Genomic DNA, 20657 nt, shown 5'->3' with positions numbered 1-20657 from the left:
TCCACCCTTTCCCCAAACTGGGACTCAGTGCAGCTTACAAAAATTCAAATAACGTGGATAAAATAAAAAAGCTAAAAATCTATAAACAACGATGGTTAAGAAGTAGTTAAGGTATTATAGAATTAAAGCTATATAGTGTAAAAGCAAATCTATGAACATACAGATAGTAAAAACAGCACAGCCCTTTTAAAATGTGTTTTTGGGGGGTTGTTGGGTTATTGTTTTTATTTTTATTATGTATTTTGTGATTTTATATTTTGATTTTATTCTGTGAACCGCCCTGAGGTCTCTGGGTATAGGACAGTATATAAATTCAATGAATGAATGAATGCTCTTTCCTTAAAAACAGCCAGTTCCCCCAATCCTGTCAGAATAAAACAGCCAGTGGAAGGACAGTAAAGAGGGAGCCCGTATAATTTTTTTGTATATTGCTGATCATTTATCATGATCTGTATTAAAATGTTTTAAACCTTCGGAGAATGTTCCAACCCGCTGAAATTACTGCTGCTTCTCTTTCCAAATTGTAGGTGTCCTTGTTGCATACGAAGGCTTGCCTCTTCATCTAGCTTTGTTTCCCAAACTTTGGACTGAGCTTTGCCAGACTCAGGTAAAATGTTGTGTGCTTCTCAAGCTGCTCTCAGTCCTTGACAATCTTTACTTAAAATGATCTGTGGTAGCAGATGTTGTGAAAGACCTCTACCTGCCTGAGACTCTTGGGAGCTGCTGCCAGTTGGAGGGACACCATTGGGCTAGGTGGCTAGAGAGTCTGACCTTTGCATAAGACCAGCTTCCCGTTTACCACATGAGAACCAATGTAAGGTAAAGGTAAAGGGACCCCTGACCATTAGGTCCAGTTATGGCTTTATTGGCCGAGGGAGCCAGCGTACAGCTTCTGGGTTATGTGGCCAGCATGACTAAGCTGCTTCTGGAGAACCAGAGCAGCGCACGGAAACGCCGTTTACCTTCCCGCCAAAGTGGTACCTATTTATCTACTTGCACTTTGATGTGCTTTCGAACTGCTAGTTTGGCAGGAGCAGGGACTGAGCAACAGGAGCTCACCCTGTCGCGGGGATTCGAACCGCCAACCTTCTGATCAGCAAGCCCTAGTCTCTGTGGTTTAACCCACAGCGCCACCCACGTCCCACTGTGAACCAATGTAGCTCTAGCTATAAGCAGTCCAGCAGGTGCTGCTATTTCCTGTGCAAACACCTTGTGCTTGGTACAGCAGCCTGCAAGTGCTGAGGAACCGTGGCAACTTTGTGCAGCACTTCTCTGCTAAGCTGCCTTCGCAAGCCCTGCTGGAGTGAATAAGTGTTGTCTGGTGCATGTGTGCAAAAGACTGCAGCCTTCCTTTTCTTTCTTCCTTCAGTCTGCCATGTCAAAGAACTGCATCAAGCTCCTGTGCGAGGACCCTGTGTTTGCAGAATACATTAAATGCATCCTCATGGACGAAAGGACCTTTCTCAATAACAACGTTGTGTACACTTTCTTAACGCATTTTCTTCTCAAGGTATGTCCATCAGGCATCTGTGTGTGAGTTGCTCAGGGCACCCTCACAAAGCTTTGACTCAGATTAATTAGACCAGAGGTTTTCAAGCTTTTTTGTGTTCACGGGTCTCTTGACCAACTACTTTTTGTGGCACCCCTGTGGGGCTCAGGAGCCCAGTTACGTCACCCCTTGGCTGCGGAGCTGGCAGCCTCACACCCCTTTTCAAACACCCTGCCTTGTGGAGCGTTCCCTCAGCCTCCTCTCCCCTCTCCTTGGGAGTCCTCTGGGCAGTTGCTGCCGCTGCCCCTTCCCCTGGCCTAAAGAGAGGTGCCTCCTCACACTGCCCCACAGGGGCCTGGGAAGTACCCTCTGGCCAGCCCCAGAGGCACCATTTGCCTGGGGGGATTGTAGCCAGGGCTGCTGCTGCTGCTGCTGCTGCAACAAACAGTCATGCAAGTCTTTGGGAGGCTCAGATGAGAGGGCTGAGATGAGAGGGCATCAGAGGAGGAAGGGCCCCCAATCACACAGGGTTCCCAGACATTTCACCGTCTATTAATCCCTGTGCCACCACTTTATTTCTCGCTGCCAGAGAAATAACACTTTATTTCTCGCTGCCCCACCTGGTACAATAAATACTGAGTCCAGTCAGGGTTAAATTGGAACATAAACTTCTGTTTATTTATTGCAATTAACCAGCGTTTGGTTTCATAAACTGTATCAGTCAGTTACATCCATGGGGTGCCTATACAGACCTATAACGTCCGCTACCTGCTCTCACTCACTAAACCACCTCTCAGATATTTACTTGTCTTCCTAGCCTGTTCCTGACTCAGCTTATTTCGCTATACTAACTCAACCTACCCACAAACTCTATCCCGATTTACTCCCACTCCAACCAACCACCCAACTCCCAACAGAACTCCTCCCTTTGCCCCTCCCAGAGCTGGTTTTATAGTCCCTCGGATTCCACCCCCTGGGTCCTGATTGGGTAACCTGTTTAACTATTTCACCTCCAGCACTCTCATATGTTAACGTCACAGTCGTGCAAGTCTTTGGGAGGCTGAGATGAGAGGGCGTCAGAGGAGGAAGGGAAGGAAAGAGGGACAGGCCAGTGTTGTCCGTGGCACTCCTGTCATTCAAGGCACCCCAGGGTGCCACAGCATGCTGGTTGAAAACCACTGAATTAGAACTACACATAGGCTTGGTGTGATTGAAGAAAAGGAACACTCAGCTGTAAGTTGCTGGGTGGACTCCTAGACTGTAGGTAGAATGTTTGTTGAGGCGGAGCCTACTTTTACTTTACAAATCACCTTGCTCAAAGGATAGAGCTTCTGCTGAGTTTGTTCAGTAGGGAGTGGGATGAAAGGTGTTTCGTATTATCTAAGGAAGAAAATCCACACACTTCCTAGCGAACGTGAGGACAGAATACACAGATGGCTGCTACTTCTGCAGTTCACTGACCAATTGAAATAAGTCACAGAATCATAGAATTGTAGAGTTGGAAGGGAGCCTGGGGGTTATAGAGTCCAACCCTCGGCAATGAAGGAATATCAAAGCACACCATAGCTGTGTCGACAGCAGCACTGTGATCACTTGAATCAATTGTGCCTCATGAGCCAAGCTTAAAAATCTTGCTTGATTTTTTTTACAGGTGCAAGGGCAGGTTTTTTCTGAAGCAAATTGTGCTGGAGTAATCAATAATTTGGTTACAAATCTGATCAACCAGTATCAGAGCTTAGAATCAGATTTCGCCAATCAGCGAGTTGAAATTTTTAAAGCAAGCTCCACTTTAAATGGGGTAAGTTACCTCTCTTCCCCCTTCCCTTTTGGCTTAAAATAAATATCAGAGGTTTATTTTCATTCTGCTGTGCCTTCAGTGTATATATCCAAAAGTCATAACTGAGTTGCTGTTGTTGTTGTTTAAAAAAATACCTTTATACAGTCTCTTGGTCTGCTATATTCTTTTTGAGATGGGCAGGAGAAATTGCTCTCAGTATTCCAAGTTGGAAAAAGAATGGCACATGGAGTTGTACCAGGATTGATGCTGGTCTCATGTCCTGAATTGTAATCAGCAATTAAACCACTACTTTCTCAGTTCAGACCTAGTGGGATATTGCGGTTTAGTGAGCAGAAATGGAGGCGCCAAAATCAGGCACACAAGGGAACACAAGAAGGTATACAAGATAGTTTGAGAAACCATGGTTTAATTGGGCTAATACTGTTACTTCTGAACCAGAGCTGTGACTTCACTGGCAAAATTTAGATATGGAAGGCAGGACGTGTAGCTAGAAGTAATTAATGTGTGCAAGTACCCCTCAGTGAGTCCTGTGTAGACATTCAGATTGTTCTGGTTGGTGATAATTGTGCAGGCTTTAATTGATTAAGCCATTGATTCAGTTAGCAAACATTTTCATATGGGTAAAAAAAAAAGTGAAGCAGTGAGCATATTTGGTGTCCATTCAAATCATTCATGTGTGCATATGTGATAGCACACATCATGCTTGGAGGTGAGGGTGCCTCTTTTAAGATGCTGTGTTTTATATATTTATCTTCCAAATTTTTTAAAAATGAAATGTGCCTGTTTAGCCAGGGCACCTTATTAATTGCTTAAACATTTGTTTTTAATTTGATTGAACATTGGAGCCCTAATAAAACTGTGTGGTCAGTATGGCCTGTCCTCTCTCATGGCATCCTATTAAGTTCTTTATCTGAGCATAAGTTGCTTGTTTAAAATTGTCATAGTATAAAATGATTCAGGTGTCCGTTCTGCCGGGATGCAGACATCCTTTCAGCAGCATTTCAGTGTTCCCACGTCAGATCTTTCAGAGTTAAGAACTGGATCTTCATTAAGTAAGTGTTTTTTTCTGGATTTTCTTTTCCAGGACCTTCGAGCCCTCACTTTGCTGCTTTCCGTGCACACCCCCAAACAGCTGAATGCTGCCCTAATTCCAACACTGCAAGAACTGTTAAACAAATGCAGGACTTGCCAACAACAGAAGAACTCGCTGCAGGAGCAAGAAGCCAAAGAAAGAAAAACTAAAGGTTTGTTCTGGAGTGGTCCTTGACTCCCCACCCCTCTAGATGCTGATTTGGCTTCTCTTAACTGCATTTTCAAATTTCACTAACTCCCTTTATATTGATTACTTGCTGCCCCTTTGCCCAATGTTCTTACTGGTGTCCCTGAAATGCCAAGCACCTCCCCCCTTTAAGCAGCTAACTGGGTTAAGCAGGTGTAAAACTGGAGCACTTTGATGTTGCTACACAGGTAAGCGGAAGCTGTGTCCAAATCAAGCCATAGCATGCGTCATGTTGGATGTATCTCCCACTCTGACTTGGATACCCATATATTGGCCATAAACACATCCAGGATATGAGTAATGACATCCTCCTGGGTAAAGATGTTACAGGTGCAGCGAGACGCCTTCACAATAGGCAATACTATACCCAGGAGGCTGGATGATTCCTTAGAAAGCACAGTCCCATTTCCTAACCCAAGGGCAGCCAGTTTGTTTGTTTTCTTGCCAAGGGATATCAGTTGCTGGACAGATCCTGAGCCAAACGTGGGTGACTAGCTGAGCTATCTTTTAGTTGCAAGCATTGCCCAGTAGCTGGTGAAGACAATTTTTGACTCTTGTTGAATCTAAGATCGAACCATAGCTCAGGGGAAAAGTGCCTTTGCCCCGAGTGCCAAAAGTTTGCTATGGAGCAAATCAGATGTGTATATTACAGCATACTGTATTTCGACCTTCTAGATGATGAAGGAGCTACTCCAGTAAAAAGAAGACGGGTTAGCAGCGACGAGGAGCACACAGTAGACAGTTGCATCAGTGATCTGAAAACTGAACCTAGGGAGGCCTTGACTCCAACTAGCACCTCAGATAATGAGACAAGAGACTCCTCCATCATTGACCCGGGCACGGAGCAGGACCTGCCCTCCCCGGAAAACAGCTCCGTTAAAGAGTACCGGATGGAAGTTCCGTCTTCGTTCTCGGAAGACATGATGCTAGCTGCCCGGTCATCGCAGCATGGGGAGGAGCAGCCAGGCAGTGGTAGGTTTGAAGAATGTAAAGAGCTGAAAGAGCTGCCGAGCTCAAAGGATTCCAACATAGTTGAGGATGACGCAGAGTTCCCCTCCACATCCATTTCTGCTGTTCTGTCTGACCTCACAGATTTGAAGAATTGTGAAGGTCAAGCCTCGCAGGACCCCGAGTCTGGCTTGTCGCTCAGTTGCAGCCATTCCAGAGGACTCTTGAGTCACATGCAGCAGCAGCAAGACATTTTAGACATCCTTTGCAGGACCATTGAGTCTACGATTCATGTGGTTTCGAGGATATCTGGCAAAGGAAACCAAGCTGCTTCTTGACAATAGAGGAGCATGTCTGCTTTTAAAGTCTTTTTCCCCCCTTCAAAAATGCTGTTTGTATAAGTTTTGCTTATTTCTGTTTTGTGCTTCAGGTTGTCCAGTGCTTTCTGCTTGAATTGCAAGATTAAATTTATATGCTTAATTCTTGGTCAGGCAGAACTCCAGATTAAAAAGGAAAAAAAATAGCATCTACCGTACACTTTCTTAAAGGGCAATCAGATAATGAATATGTTTTATGTAATTCAAAGTTCACTGTAGTGGCTTTCATTTAATATGGCTGTCTGGGAGAACAGGGTCTCCTCACTCTGTACGATGTAATTTAAACTGATGGCATTTTTACTGTGTATAATATGGTGTCCTCTGTGCCAGTTTTGTACCTTACAATAGAGGCAAATTGCCTCCAATCGCTGTGGTTTTTATTATCAAAATTAAGTTTACTTGTATACTAAACAACCACAAGAAATTTGATTCTGTAAAGAATCCTCTAGCTGTGGCCTGACAGTATATATATAAATATATATATATATATATGGTGCTTTATTTAACAGAATACCTGTGGAGGAAATAAAGCACACTTGATGTAAAATTAATTGTTTTATTTTTATTGACATGACCGATTGCTATTCTGTGCACTTCATTAAACTGATTGTGACGACTTTTCATTCGTTTTTATATATGTTGCCTCAGTGCTCCAGTTTTATTTATTTTTTACCAAAGCTGCAAGCTAAGAGCCTCACCTGGATGACTCGGAACTAGTCTGGGATATGATAAATTGGACCCAGTTCTTATTTATTGTTCATATGCTGCATGTGCCCCCTCCTCCAGATTGTCTGACCTACCTATCTTCAGAGACTTGGCTGGGTTTCAGGCCTAATGAGCACAGCAGCTTATGCCCCGTAGGTCCTACTCCATGAAACCATTTGCAGAGACTAAAAGCCCCTGCTCCCCAACTTTCTTATGTTGCCTCCTCCCCAGGCTTTCTTGCAAGCAGTCACTCTGTGTCCACTTGCAACCTGTCTTTGCTTTTCCTGTTTTACACTTCTCCTGGTTCTGGGAGTAAGAGGGAGGGGGCACCCATTTTGGGCATTAACTCCTGTCGTCCAGTCAGCGCTTCCCCTGCGCAGCTCTGCTTGAGGCTTGAGGCTGACCTGGGCAGGAAAACAGAGTTGCAGCGGTCCTGCCGTCCGTGTGAGATAGAGGGATAAATCAAGTCCAGAGACAGTTCGTTGCTATCCCTAAAAGCGTTTACAGTGGTGCCTCGCAAGACGAAATTAATTCGTTCCGCAAGTCTTTTCGTCTTGCGAGTTTTTCGTCTTGCGAAGCACGGTTTCCCATAGGAATGCATTAAAAATCAATTAATGCGTTCCTATGGAAACCGCCTTCAGACCAGGTCCGGGGACAGTCTGTCCCCCGACCTCTTCTGAAGGCCGGCGGGGGGCGAAAGTCTTTGTTTCCCCCCCCCCCCCCGCCTGCCTTCCCAGGACAGCGGAGACTTCTCCGCTGTCCCGGGGCGATTTAAAAGCCCCCGGGAAGGCAGGCAGGGGGGACAAAGACTTTTGCCCCCCGCCCGCCTTCAGAAGAGGTCCTGGACCTCTTCTGAAGGCCGGGGGGGGGAAGTCTTTGCTCCCCCCCTGCCTGCCTTCAAAAGCCATCCGGGATAGCGGGAAGCGCTTCCCTGCTATCCCGGACTGCTTTTAAAATGCTGGCGGTGGGGAGCAAAGCCTTTCGGCCCCCGCCGGCCTTCCTGGACCTCTTCTGAAGGCCGGAGGGGGGGGGGAAGGCTTTGCTCCCCACGCTAGAATTTAAAAGAGGTCCCCGGAGATTTCCCTATGGGCTTTCTTCTTGCGAAGCAAGCCCATAGGGAAATTCGTTTTGCGAAGCGCCTCCAAAATGGAAAACCCTTTCGTCTAGCGGGTTTTTCGTCTTGTGAGGCGTTCGTCTTGCGGGGCACCACTGTATTTACAAGCCATAAATCAGTCTCATTCCATTGGAGCTTTCCGGAAACCGTGCTAAAAGCACACATGGTCTCTCTCCTGCTTCTTTCAGTCAAAAGTGAAAGCAACTCTCACAGACAACTCAGACAAAGCCTGTGACATAAGGCCCTGCGTCAGGCCCCTCCCCAGATACAGGACACCAAGGAGTTTTAACCCTGTAAACTCCAAACTCCACAACCCATGAATTCACTCTCCCTTCTCCCACTCACTGGATTCTGCTTCTGCTCTCTCTCTGCCAGACTCTCCCAGCTCACTGAGCCGTGTTACCCCTTCAGCTTCCAACACCTCTTCCCAGCCTCTTCAATCTGACCACCCATCACCATCCCTCCACCATTCCCTGGGCTCTGAGCCCTCTTTGGTGGTTCCCCACTGGTTCCTCCCACTGTCCCTGCGTGTCTTACCAGTCTGATGGCCAGTGGATGCATTGGAACGTTGTCTTGCCTCAGCAATAGCCTAGACGAGAGCCAACAAACTGAAGCTCAGCCCTGCTTAAAGAGGGGGACCCCTGACCATTAGGTCCAGTCGTGGCTGACTCTGGGGTTGTGGAGCTCATCTGGCTTTATTGGCCAAGGGAGCCGGCGTACAGCTTCTGGGTCATGTGGCCAGCATGACTAAGCCGCTTCTGGCGAACCAGAGCAGCACACGGAAACGCCGTTTACCTTCCCGCTGGAGCGGTACCTATTTATCTACTTGCACTTTGACATTCTTTCGAACTGCTAGGTTGGCAGGAGCTGGGACCGAGCAATGGGAGCTCAGCCCATCGTAGGGATTCGAACCGCCGACCTTCTGATCGGCAAGTCCTAGGCTCTGTGGTTTAACCCACAGCGCCACCCGCGTCCCTTCAGCCCTGTTTAGACATGGGTATTGTTAGTGGGCAGTTCCCTAGACCGGATGGATGGGAGGCTGCCTGCTCTGGATAGGGTTACACTCCTCCTGAAGGAGCAGATGCGCATCTTGGGGATACTTCTAGAAATCTTGCTGTTGCTTGAGGCTTAGGTTGCCTTTGTGTTGTGGAGCGCCTTCTATCAGCTTCCTTCTGCTGTGCTCCAAATGTCTGTTATCTGCTCTGGTAACCCCTAGGTTAGATTACTGCAATGCATTAGACATCAAACTGCCTCTAAACTTCAGCCGGTGCAGAATTCAGCGGACAGGTTGGTTGCTAGGTCAAGACCATTTGAGCATATTGCACTGATCCTGGCCCAACTCCACTGGCTGCCAGTTAGTTTCTGGGCTCAATTCAAAGTGCTGGTCTTGACCTATAAAGCTTTAAGCAGCTCAGGACTGCAACACCTCACGGACCACCTCTTCACGGCCTGGACCCTGTGATCATCATTGAAGGCTCTTCTTCGTGTGCCTCCTTCACGAGAGATCCAGAGGGCAGTGACACAAGAATGCCCCTTTTCTGCAGTGGCTCCCCGTTAGTAGAATGGCCTCCCCAGGGAGGCTCATCTGGCACATTCATCATATATTTTTAGGCACCAGGGAAAAGCATTCCTCTTCCAGGCCTTTGGCTAATTAAGCAATCTCTGCACTTCTAATCAGGGAGGGGGTGGGGGGAATTGTTTTTGTTACTATATGTATTATGTGTTTATATTTTAAACTGTCCTGTGATCCTTGAATAAATGGTGGTATAGGAATGTAATTATGATGACACACCATATTATAATTAAAAAACCCATTCAGGAATCACCTTATAGGTACATTTAGGAGTTAACTATATTTGACTAAGCCTTTTGTAGAACCTGTTTCATGCATTCTGTATCCAGGACAGCTGTTTATCAGCTCCATCTGGTACGCAGGTTGAGACCCTACCTGCCTGCGGACTGTCTCACCAGAGTGGTGCATGCTCTAGTTATCTCTCACTTGGACTACTGCAGTGCGCTCTATGTGGGGCTACCTTTGAAGTTGACCTGGAAATTACAACTAATCCAGAATGTGGCTGCTAGACTGGTGACTGGGAGCGGCTGCCGAGACTACATAACACTGGTCTTGAAAGACCTATGTTGACTCCCAGTATGTTTCTAAGCACAATTCAAAGTGTTGATGCTGACCTTGAAAGACCTAAACAGCCTCAGTCCAGTATACCTGAAGGAGCGTCTCCACCCCCATCATTCTGCCCAGACACTGAGGCCCAGTGCCAAGGGCCTTCTGGCGGTTCCCTCGCTGCGAGAAGCCAAGTTACAGGGAACCAGGCAGAGGGCCTTCTCGGTAGTGGCGCCCTCCCTGTGGAATGCCCTCCCACCAGATGTCAAAGAGAAATACTACTACCAGACTTTTAGAAGACATCTGAAGGCAGCCTGTTTAGGGAAGCTTTTAATGTTTAATAGACTATTATATTTTAATATTTTGTTGGAAGCTGCCCAGAGTAGCTGGGGAAACCCAGTCAGATGGGTGGGGTAGAAATAATAATAATAATAATAATAATAATAATAATAATAATAATAATAATTTTATTATTATTTATTATTATTATATTCAGAAGCACATCACCAATGCAATGCAAAGTTTGGGAGATAATGCCAATATAAACAGATTTTTTTAAATTCACCAATAAGTTGTTTCAATGCTGTAAGAATTTAATGAGTTAATGGCTAACATGGTGGAAAGGCCTGCTACTAACTGAATAGGACTTTTCTGTTACATGAGAACATACAAATACAAAAAGCATGTCAAACTGACTTATAGTGGATGTTGGCCTGCAGTAAGTGGCATTTTTTCACTTCAATGTTTTATCATGATGTACACACATACAGAATCATGAGATCTGCCTTCCTAAGTTTCAGGACTCTTAGCAAAATGTATGCATGCCGTTTGGGCTTTTCACTTGCTGAGCAACGTTAAAGTAATCATTGCAAAATGTCCTTTATGCAGGCTATACAGGCCGATCAATTTCAGCTTTGTTCTCAAACTTTCTCTGTGGCATCACAGATGGATTGTGATGATGTGTGCTGGTCATAAGTGGGGAAAACCGCTTACCCATTTCCCCAGTTGGCATGCAGAGGCATCCAAATTACCTCCTGCATCAGCTAGGCCACGTAGGGACATTTGGCCAGTACCACCTGGCTTCTCTGCTACTATGGGAAAGGCTCTGCAGAAGCCATTCAACTCCTGCAATGCCTATTAGTCTACTTCCTGCATCTTGCAAGCTCCTGCTATGGCCCTTGTGAGCAATCAGGCAGCAGCAGTGGCACCTCCCATCTTTTTGGTAGTCTAGTAAAGCAACCATGATTTTGGCTCCTGCCTTAATTCGGTCAGCAATGGTCCTAGGGACCCATTCGCTCCATCTTTGACAGAGTTCAATCAGCTCACATCCATTTATGATACCAACAACCTTGGTATTTTAACACGTTATGCTGCTGTAGCAAAACACTGAATACAAATTTGCCTTATACCAAATCACGAGTTGCCTTTGACTGGACCTAACCGTCCAGGGCTCATTTACTTTTTACATCTAGCCATATATTGGCTATTGTGGCTAGCAGTAATTCCCTGGGATCTAAAGCAGAAGTCTTCCCCAGAACTGCTGCTGGAATTGAATCTGGAACCTTTTCTATGCAAAGCCATGTGCCCTGCTATCGACCTGTGACTTTTGCAGGGGCTCCTCTGGCATTGGGCCCAAACGATCAGGAAGTTGGCAGGAGAGGGTGGAGAAAAATACTGAAGGCAGCGTACACAGAACCCACAATAAATCAGATGAAAATGGTATGCTACTTCAACTTTATTAACTCGCATTTGGATTTTTTGTGTGTGCACTAAACATCTGACAAAGTGTTGCTTTAAGCACAAACATTTGGCGCATCTCTTTACACAGCTTTGAGAAGAAAAAAAATCCCTTGAGTTCATTACTATAATATACCATTCATCATACTTAGTCTACAACTTGTTTACAGACAGCAGCTTACTTTCCAAGTCTCAGTCATGAGAACTAGACACTCCATTATTGTTGTCGTCATAATTTAATGGATACACTGTGAGGACTCCCGACCCTAGAAACCAGATTCTCTCTTTGTGGCATAACACACAAACCAAGATTCCTGTCCATAGCTTTGCTTAGTCGTATTTGGATGTATTTAAGATGAAGCCAGCTAAGAGTCACTGGGTACTTTTTCACTGTTGGCATAGCAGACATCATTGCAGATGACAAGGAAAAACAAAATTAATGCTCCAGTTCAGAAGATACCCTTTCAGGCTCCTTTCATACATTCGCCTGGTTCCCATGTTAAAATAAATGGTGGCTTTAATGTGACTGAGCAGTGCACTAGCACATGCTGTCAAAATTATGGGTAGATTATTCCTGCCAGGAAACAAGCCTTGGCCTGCCTTGTTGTGTCATTCGAATCAGGTTCTGTGGTTTCTTTCACCTAAATAAACCACCATTAGTAAGAACAAACCAGGGCTTCTACTTGTGGTTTTTGAAGAAACAAACCATAGCCCAGTTTTGAATGACATGACATGACAAGCCAGGCCAAGGCTTGATTCTCAGTAACATGGCTAAGGGGAACAAAACATTCACAATTCCACACTTTTTGTTCACATTTAAACATAGTTTATTTTAAAACTTCAGTTTAATGTGACATGCAAACCAGACCATTGCTTTAGTAATCAAATTCAGTAAGTGGGCAAGGTGGCTTAAAAATCAAGACTGTTCATTTTGAAAGGGTATTGAGCTGTGGGAGAGATATAGCTCAATAGGGGCAAAGGGAAGTATGATCCATGACCACAGTTTGAAACATCCAGTTCTTGTTCTTGTCTCCTGCCAGTTTTTTTTAAAGAAAGGAATTGTCACTGAAAACAAAGGATTTCCCTCTACTCTGCAAAAACTGCTACAAGATGGATTCCATTTCTTTAACTCAGCTAGAATGATCAATGCAAGTTCAGAAACAGACCGACAACACAAGAGCTTTGCGCACAAATGCCTCTGCAAAAAATATTTGTATAAAGAGGTGTATGCATACAAAATGTACAACACAGGCAACAACAGAAGGAAACCCCCTTGTCCCAAAATGCAGATAAAGGACCCTCTTGGATGAACACAAAGTGGAATAAAAATGGTATAAAGAATGCATCATGCTCAGAATGCAAAGTAACTCTACATCCAACAAAAAGTAGTGGCACTTGACTATTTGGCATATGAACTGCTGCCCTCTCAACTGGGGCCACAGCAGGTGCAACGGACAGCCTGCAAGCAGCCTTTTCCCAATCCATCAACGTGCACAATTGTATTTGCTTCAGAATATTGGATGTGCGCTCTCTCAGATGTAGGCTACCTATGAGGTTAGGCGCAACTCCTGAAAATGGCCCAAGCAGAGGTATAGCATGAAATATATTTGGCCCTGCTCTGTTTATCCGCACAGCCCTGCAGCCAAACACAAGACAAGCTCAGCAAGAGTCACCTGTACCCACTAAGGATTATGGATTGCAGAGACCATGATACTCTCCCATGCTCAATTGCTCTTCCTTTTCCAGGAATGGCTATGTCCTTTAACACTAAAGAAGCCTCGGTGTGAACCACCTCCCAACATGCCCAGCTTCCCTGGATGCCAGGAAGCTTCCTGCCAGAGGGAAAGGAGCAGCTAGCCATCTTTATTCAGTGTAAACTTCAGCTACATTAAAAAGGCAAGAGGTGTCAACCTCTTTGGAGCCACCCACAGCCAAGTCAGCACAAGCAAGATTCGCCTCAGCCATTCCAGTGGAGCGCAAGAAAAAGCAAGAGCCACACAGTATCCAGACAGAACGCCGATAAAAGGCCAAGGCTTGATTCACTCCCTAAATTCCAGTAGCACGTGAATATGAAATAACCCCAATTTGTTAGCACCACTCTTTCCGACCCTCAACAAAATGAGGGTGTTAAATTCATTTTGTAGGTTTATAAGTGCACCATTGCTTGGTGGGGGGCAAGGGGGGAATGCACTTGGTTTAATATAAGAAATGGCGTATTTACAACTCATTAAAAAGAGAATAATTTACATGGCATTCAGTCACTTGAAAGCTTTAGGAAGAGGCATGCCCAGGTTCCGGAGTCCAGTGCGATCCAAGGAGGCAGAAAAGTGCTTTGGCTTCTGTCTGACAGCTTTGTGTGCAATTGTTTCTACGTGGGACGGCCTTGGCCAAAGCGACTTTTAATCCTAGATTTAAGAGAAATACATGGTTTTTTTTACACACACACACACAGACAAAAGGTACCATTGAAAGTTATTCACAGCACTGATTGTAACCGACTCAGTTAATTGCCAATTATAGAACAGTTCGTTTGATACAGGCATAGGCAAACTCGGCCCTCCAGATGTTTTGGGACTACAACTCCCATCATCCTTAGCTACCAGGACCAGTGGTCAGGAATGATGGGAATTGTAGTCTCAAAACATCTGGAAGGCTGAGTTTGCCTATGCCTGGTTTGATACTTCAGTGACTTCTGATCATCTGCACATTGTCATCAGTGATTTAGTATTGATATTAACTAGACTAGAACATTATAACACCAACACCAGAAAAATAAAAATAACTGCCAGTTAGGGTGGTGTGCTTTTTAAGTTTAGAACTGACCAAAGCAAGCAAGTAATGCATAATTAGCATAAGGAATATATTGGTACTAAGAGAACCCTCAAGTAAAATCCCTAAATCAGGTACAGGTCTTGCAAATTAAATGAAGTCGCAGCAGTTCACAGAACATTCTGGGAGAGATATTGTGTCAGAGTGGAGATACCCTAATTGTAGGGGAAAGTCTTGCTTGCCGTTTCATAAAAAGGGTTTGGCAGAGGAACATTCTGATAAGATTTTGTCAAGACGCCTTGCTTCTCTCGTCTCTTCCTCCCCACCCCATTTGAATTAAAGGGTTTACCTCATATTTTTTTCTGGGACGTTCTGGCGGGTGTTGACCTGTGCCGCTGCCCTGATCTGAGCCTCAAGTCTTGCATAAATTCCAGCTGCAGACTGAAAGTCGCAATAGACAAATCAAGAAAGTGTTAACCAACTTGCACCAAAAGGCAAGTTAGGAGGTAGAGTCTTGCTAACCAAGGGTGACCCCAGACTCACTTCTTTGTTCTCTTTCGATTTTGTCCGGTCAAGCTCCCCCAGCCTCATTTTTATTAGGTGTCCAGTTATTTCGACCATCCTCCGCTGATCTACAAGCAACATGAAATAGCAACAGAGGATCAGAAAGTGCTGTTTTTGTGCCTGCCGACACCACTGTTGCAAAACAAGGGGAAGAGGTACAATTGCCTCTGCCAATCACGCTTGCAAAGATGTCACTCCTACATCTACCTTTGTATCAGTTTAAAAATTATGCCCCCCTCCCAATAACACTGGGAAATGCAAACTGGTAAGGTGCTGGGGTTTTGCTGCTGGGAGGTCCTCCCTGCCCCAACACTACAAAGCTGCAATTTCCAGCCGCCATAGAGCAGTTTGCGTGTTTGTTGCGCATATGCTACATACACAAGCTGCCCTTCATCCCAAAATTTCAGAGGTTCCTCGTTTAGCAAGTTCTTCTGTTAAGGTGGGTGAAGTGACATGACCTGGGGAGCTTCCTTTCATAGGAGTTCATTCTGTGCACGTCAGAGAAAGCACAAGAGGCAGTTCAGTTCAGCTTGTTTATATCCCTAGAGTTACTTTTTATGAGGCCTATAGGGCTCCATTGGCATTAGAAAAGAAAGTACAGTGGTACCTCTGGCTGTTCCAGAGGCCCGTTCGCAACATGAAAAGAGCACAACCTGAAGCGCTGTATCTGTGCAGGTGCACAGCGCAATTGGGTGCTTGTCCGCATATGCGAAGCGCAATTTAGGGCTTCTGCGCATGTGTGAGCGGCGAAACCCGGAAATAACTATTTCCAGTACTTCCGGGTCACCGCACGACATAACCTGAAATAACGTAGCATGAAGCAAATGTAACATGAGGTATGACTGTACAGGCACAATTTCTCTCTCACGGAACCCTGACATATCCATATTCACGCAGCTGTGGAATGAAGCTTTTATTTATTTCCTGTTGCTACACCACGTAAGTCAGGCAAATGTTTGGAAGAATGTATATCTTACCTTCCTCTCTCTGAGCATCCTGGTTGAATCTAAGTGATCTGGAAGCGTCCCACTTATTCTGCTGCATGCTCACACTAATTAAACAGCAGAGAAGCCATGAGAAACAAAAACCAAAGCAATCAACACTGTTTTGTTCAAAAGTCAGGCACCGTTCATTGTTTACTGCTCTCACTTGAAACTACATCTTGCTTTCTGCAGGGACCTCTGGAATGTGGGGCAAAGTCATCCATTCAGTCGTCATGCCAAAACCATGGCTTGGCACGCCAGAAATAAGCCTTGTGCTCACATACTCCTCCTCCTCCTCTTCCTCCTCACATGTTCAGTTAGTTTGCCATTGCATCTAAGAAATGCAAACTACTGTTTGAAAGCTGGCTTGTAGTTCTGGTCTGGAGATGATACACCAGCCACATTTTGTCAGTTCAGGTGTACACTATCTGGGCATTCAAACTCCTTGTGTGCTGTTCTAAACTAAATGGGGAGCCTCCATAGATAGAAGGGCTCTCTCCCACTTTCACCCTCAAACCCATGGGGAGCTCTAAACAGTGTAAAAGTGATGCTTGGGTGCGCAGGGCTTGGTAGTGCATCCTTTTTCACTGCTGCATGTTTGTTTTCACCTAAGGAGACCGAACGCCCAAACAGGACTTAGGTTTTCTCTTGAACAAGGAATAAACTAACTGAGAATGTGAAGGAAGGAAGAAGCACATGAGTGCAAGTCTTATACCTGTAGCACAAGAACTATGCTTTGGCATTGTATGTGAACCAGTCCAATGAGTGGGGATTAAAGGTAAAGGTACCCCTGCCCGTACGGACCAGTCGTGTCCGACTCTAGGGTTGTGCGCTCATCTCACTTAAGAGGCCAGGAGCCAGCGCTGTCCGAAGACACTTCCGGGTCACGTGGCCAGCATGACAAAGCTGCTCTGGCAAGCCAGCACCAGCGCAGCACACGGAAACGCCGTTTACCTTCCCGCTATAAAGCGGTATTTATCTACTTGCACTTAGGGGTGCTTTCGAACTGCTAGATGGCCAGGAGCTGGGACCGAAGGACGGGAGCTCACCCCGCCGCGGGGCAAGTCCTAGGCACTGAGGTTTTACCCACAGCGCCACCCGCGTCCCCGAGTGGGGATTATCTTTTCCTAAAAGCATTCTTTATCATTGCTGAATTGACTGCACTGGATTCCCATTTAATCTTCAGGAGAATGAAGAACGAACCTAAATTGCATCTGGTGTCCAGGGGTACGCCACCTCTGAACATGAAGGCTCAGCTTAACCATCATAGTTAATAGCCACTGAGACACTTACACTTCATGGATTTGCCTAAGCATTCTAATTGCATTTCCTTTAAAAATCAGCCAAAATATTAGTTGAACACATGATAGATAAAGCAAGGATATGTACAATTTTATAATATGCAGAGAACAATATGTGCAAAGAAATCAGAGAGGGATGCTGAGGGAAGTCCTTGGTGGGGGGGGGAGGGGTGAAATAATGTGATTGATTATGTGGATTGATATTTTGTTATGCTGAAATTGTTTAATAAAAATATTTTTTTAAAAAAATACAGCCGAAATACTTACATAAAAGGAGATGCATCTCTGGAATTAGTCTGTCAAAAGAAAGGCAGAATAAAGACTGTATGCTTAAATTCCTTAGATCAATGTTACTTCTTTAGAATTTCAAGCTGCCAAACTGCATAGGATTCTACTCAAGACACAGTTGTCCACAGCAAAAATAAAAGCATTTTTAATTTTAAAAAAATAATGTTTTAAAGTCAAATTTAGCATATTGCAACAGATTCTGGAGGCAGATAGATATATATGGGTAGGCAGAGCAATCCTAAAAGTGGCTAGAGAGACCACTGGAAGGAGATTAAGTGCTAAACCACTGACATAACAGTACTTATTCACCTGAAAGAGCCCTCAGTATACAAGTGGAAAGCTCCACAGGAACAGATATACTGCCAGCTGTGTTCTGACAGCAGCATTACTTCCCCTCTCCCCAGACCACAGCAACCACCATGCCATCCTCCCTACCTCACCATAGCATTGCAGCCTGAGAAACAGTGCAATTCTATCCATGTCTACTCAGAAGGAAGTCCCACTGAGTTCAGTGGAGATCATCCCCAGGCGTACACTGATAAAAGATTTCAGCAACTCTCACTGGATGCAGTTTGATCTTCAGGACCAGGTTAAAAAACTAAATCAAATGAAGTTCATGCTGTCCTCAGTAAAGTAACAAAGGTATAAGATGAATCCACAGAGAAATAGCCAGACTTATGTCCTCACAAAGGTTGCACAATAGTTGAGAAGATCTCTCAGGATTACCTTCTCCAGATTCTTTTCCTTCTTTTGAACACTGGGTGAAGACACTTGTTTCTTTGGATGTCTGTGGGATTTCTTTGACCGCTCTTTTCTTCCTGCTAATAATATGCACAAGACAATTATAAGTCGCCCCTCCTATTTATCACACTCTTCTTGATTGATGCAATTCTGAAATCTCTCTATCTTCACGGCTGATCTATAGAGGAAATATGAGCAGTACTGCAAAGTGTGACAGATTTGTCTCCCTGTGCAGTGACTTTCGTCATCAAATAAAATAGCAAACTCCAGTTAATTTATCACTATATATTGCTTCTTGCCAAAACAAGCTTCTAAGCAGTTTACAAGTATAAAAAAACAATTACGCAGACATTAAATATAAACAGCCATGATTAAAACATGCAATGAAACAATACCATTAAAACAACACAGCAAATAAAACTAGAAGACTCTGGTTGTGAGGTCAAGGGAATATCACTGTAAACAGGTGCATCTTCCAAAGCCAGTGGTATGCCAGTACAGATGGGGCTTCTCAAGTTTCAGTAGTGAGTTCATTTCCTAACACCCATGCCACCAGTGAAAAAGCACATCACCACAAGCCAATAATCATTATTTAACAGATTAACTTCTTCACAGCCAAAAGCTACTGAAGCAGTGAGAAATGAGATAAAATACAAAAGACTGAGAATGATAAAACCATTTCTGCAATTGGTTTTACAATTCATATTTCTTAAAATGGCTTGTCTAATTTCACTCGGTAACCAGAGGACTGGAGCAGCAGTACTCTGTACAAGATTAGGAAGTGCTAAGAGTAACTGTGTTCCCTTTGCTGATCTTAATGTCCTTAATGAATTTATTCCACCCCCACCACATACTTATAATTCCACTTCAAACCTGTTCCAACCCACAATTCCATAACATCCCACAATTTGTTTGTTTGTTTGTTGTTTTTAAAAACCTTCCTGGCCAGTACACCAAAATGCTTAAAAGGTGAAATAGGTGGGCCAGCACTGCATTTAACAGTGCATGGATTATATCCTTTAAAGGGAGGAGGGGGAGGAGGAGGAGGAGGAGGGGAGTTGTTGTTTGGATTTGATATCCTGCTTTATCACTACCCTAAAGAGTCTCAAAGTAGCTAACAATCTCCTTTTCCCTTCCTCCCCCACAAGAAACACTCTGTGAGGTGAGTGAGGCTGAGAGACTTCAGAGAAGTGTGACTGGCCCAAGGTCACCCAGCAGCTGCATGTGGAGGAGCGGGAAAGTGAACCCTGTTCACCAGATTATGAGTCTACTGCTCTTACCCACTATACCACACTTGCTCTCAAGATGTTGAGCTGTGTGTACCTCTATGGAGGTTTATGCTCACCTGCATCACACACAGATTTTAAATTACAATACTCACTTAATTTTTAATTTAGTATTATAATTAAAAATGATAGAGCTACTTGTGACAAGGTTTGTTTTTCCAACAGGCAATCTTCTCTCTCCCTCTCTCCCTCTCTCCCTCTCTCTCTCTCTCACACACACACACATACACATGGGGGGGGATCCCTAACTGCTAGCAGAGAACACCTGCAAGGTCACAGGCAGGGAATATACCTGGTTTCTTGTATACTTCTTCCTCATCGCCTACTTCATCCTCTGTGACCTCAGAGCCAGTGGTGTATTCATCATCTTCTGAAAGCAACAACTGTTGTTTCTATTGTTGTCAAGGAAAAAGCATAGCAACTATCACTTTTTCTCTCCAAAAGACCACAGGTTCCCCCTGCTCTGCAAACCAGTAAAAAAAATTAAGGCCTGACAGGTAAGCAAGAATGATAGCTGACATCCTCTAACTGCTTTTGCTGAAGAGCCTTCATCTCCTCCTGATCTGTAAAGGTAGAGACCAAAACAGACTACCCTACCTTACTCTAAAAAAGTTTAACTAGAAACAACTTCAGTCTCAAATTTTGCAATACTCAATTATGTTACATCACAGCTTCTAGGCAAATTTGAGTCAAAACTCAAACAACTGTGCTAGGAATCAGTGCTGTAGGCTGATAAGACCATTTGTGGTTTTTGAAAAAGAGATGCATTTAAATAGGTATCCCACCCCAATGCATTTTAATTACCTTTTTCTTCTTTTTAATGATCACGCTGCTCAGTGGTTTAAATATGACAGCTAGTGCAGCACATACAGAATATTTAAAACACAAAAAGAATCAGCACATAGAATAGGAATAACTCGGGCAAACGTACCAGCTGGAGAGTCCAGTTTTTCAGAGAAAGGAACTAGAGAAGGAGGGGGGGGGGGAAGAAAATTAAAACTGGCAGTGGTAGGGTTACCGGCAGCACCTTTCATGCAACCTATTTGTGCATGAAAGGACACTCCGAAATATCTTTCAGATAAGAACAGTCCTCCCTCTGTATGTATTTCCAACTAGCGCCCACGTGACCGACTAATGAATGCTTGCATTCTAACTCAGG

General features: G+C 44.5%; 2 protein-coding genes across 8 annotated transcripts in view; one reads left to right on the top strand and one right to left on the bottom strand.

The window, feature by feature from the left end:
• USP34 (ubiquitin specific peptidase 34) overlaps positions 1–6512 on the top strand; it is a 109276-nt gene extending 102764 nt beyond the window's left edge. For both annotated transcript variants that reach the window (XM_083732932.1, XM_083732933.1), the window contains 5 exons: positions 528–607; positions 1370–1510; positions 3141–3287; positions 4372–4531; positions 5242–6512. In XM_083732932.1, coding sequence (XP_083589058.1) covers positions 528–607; positions 1370–1510; positions 3141–3287; positions 4372–4531; positions 5242–5852 — 1139 coding nt within the window. In that variant the 3' untranslated portion in view covers positions 5853–6512. The remainder of the gene's footprint in view (positions 1–527; positions 608–1369; positions 1511–3140; positions 3288–4371; positions 4532–5241) is intronic.
• A 5034-nt stretch (positions 6513–11546) lies between these two features.
• Positions 11547–20657, bottom strand: part of SANBR (SANT and BTB domain regulator of CSR) — a 35436-nt gene continuing 26325 nt past the window's right edge. For 3 of the 6 annotated variants that reach the window (XM_083733322.1, XM_083733320.1, XM_083733323.1), the window contains 8 exons: positions 20430–20462; positions 19791–19890; positions 18198–18292; positions 17451–17479; positions 15877–15950; positions 14879–14967; positions 14685–14776; positions 11547–13971 (listed from right to left, as the gene is read on the bottom strand). In XM_083733322.1, coding sequence (XP_083589448.1) covers positions 13935–13971; positions 14685–14776; positions 14879–14967; positions 15877–15950; positions 17451–17479; positions 18198–18292; positions 19791–19890; positions 20430–20462 — 549 coding nt within the window. In that variant the 3' untranslated portion in view covers positions 11547–13934. The remainder of the gene's footprint in view (positions 13972–14684; positions 14777–14878; positions 14968–15876; positions 15951–17450; positions 17480–18197; positions 18293–19790; positions 19891–20429; positions 20463–20657) is intronic. The other 3 variants (XR_014562753.1, XR_014562754.1, XM_083733321.1) reach the window with 3 other exon arrangements.

The sequence above is a fragment of the Podarcis gaigeae genome, assembly GCF_964106915.1.
Source record: "Podarcis gaigeae genome assembly, chromosome: 3".
Classification (NCBI taxonomy): domain Eukaryota; kingdom Metazoa; phylum Chordata; class Lepidosauria; order Squamata; family Lacertidae; genus Podarcis; species Podarcis gaigeae.
This window is presented reverse-complemented; position numbering and strand designations above follow the sequence as displayed.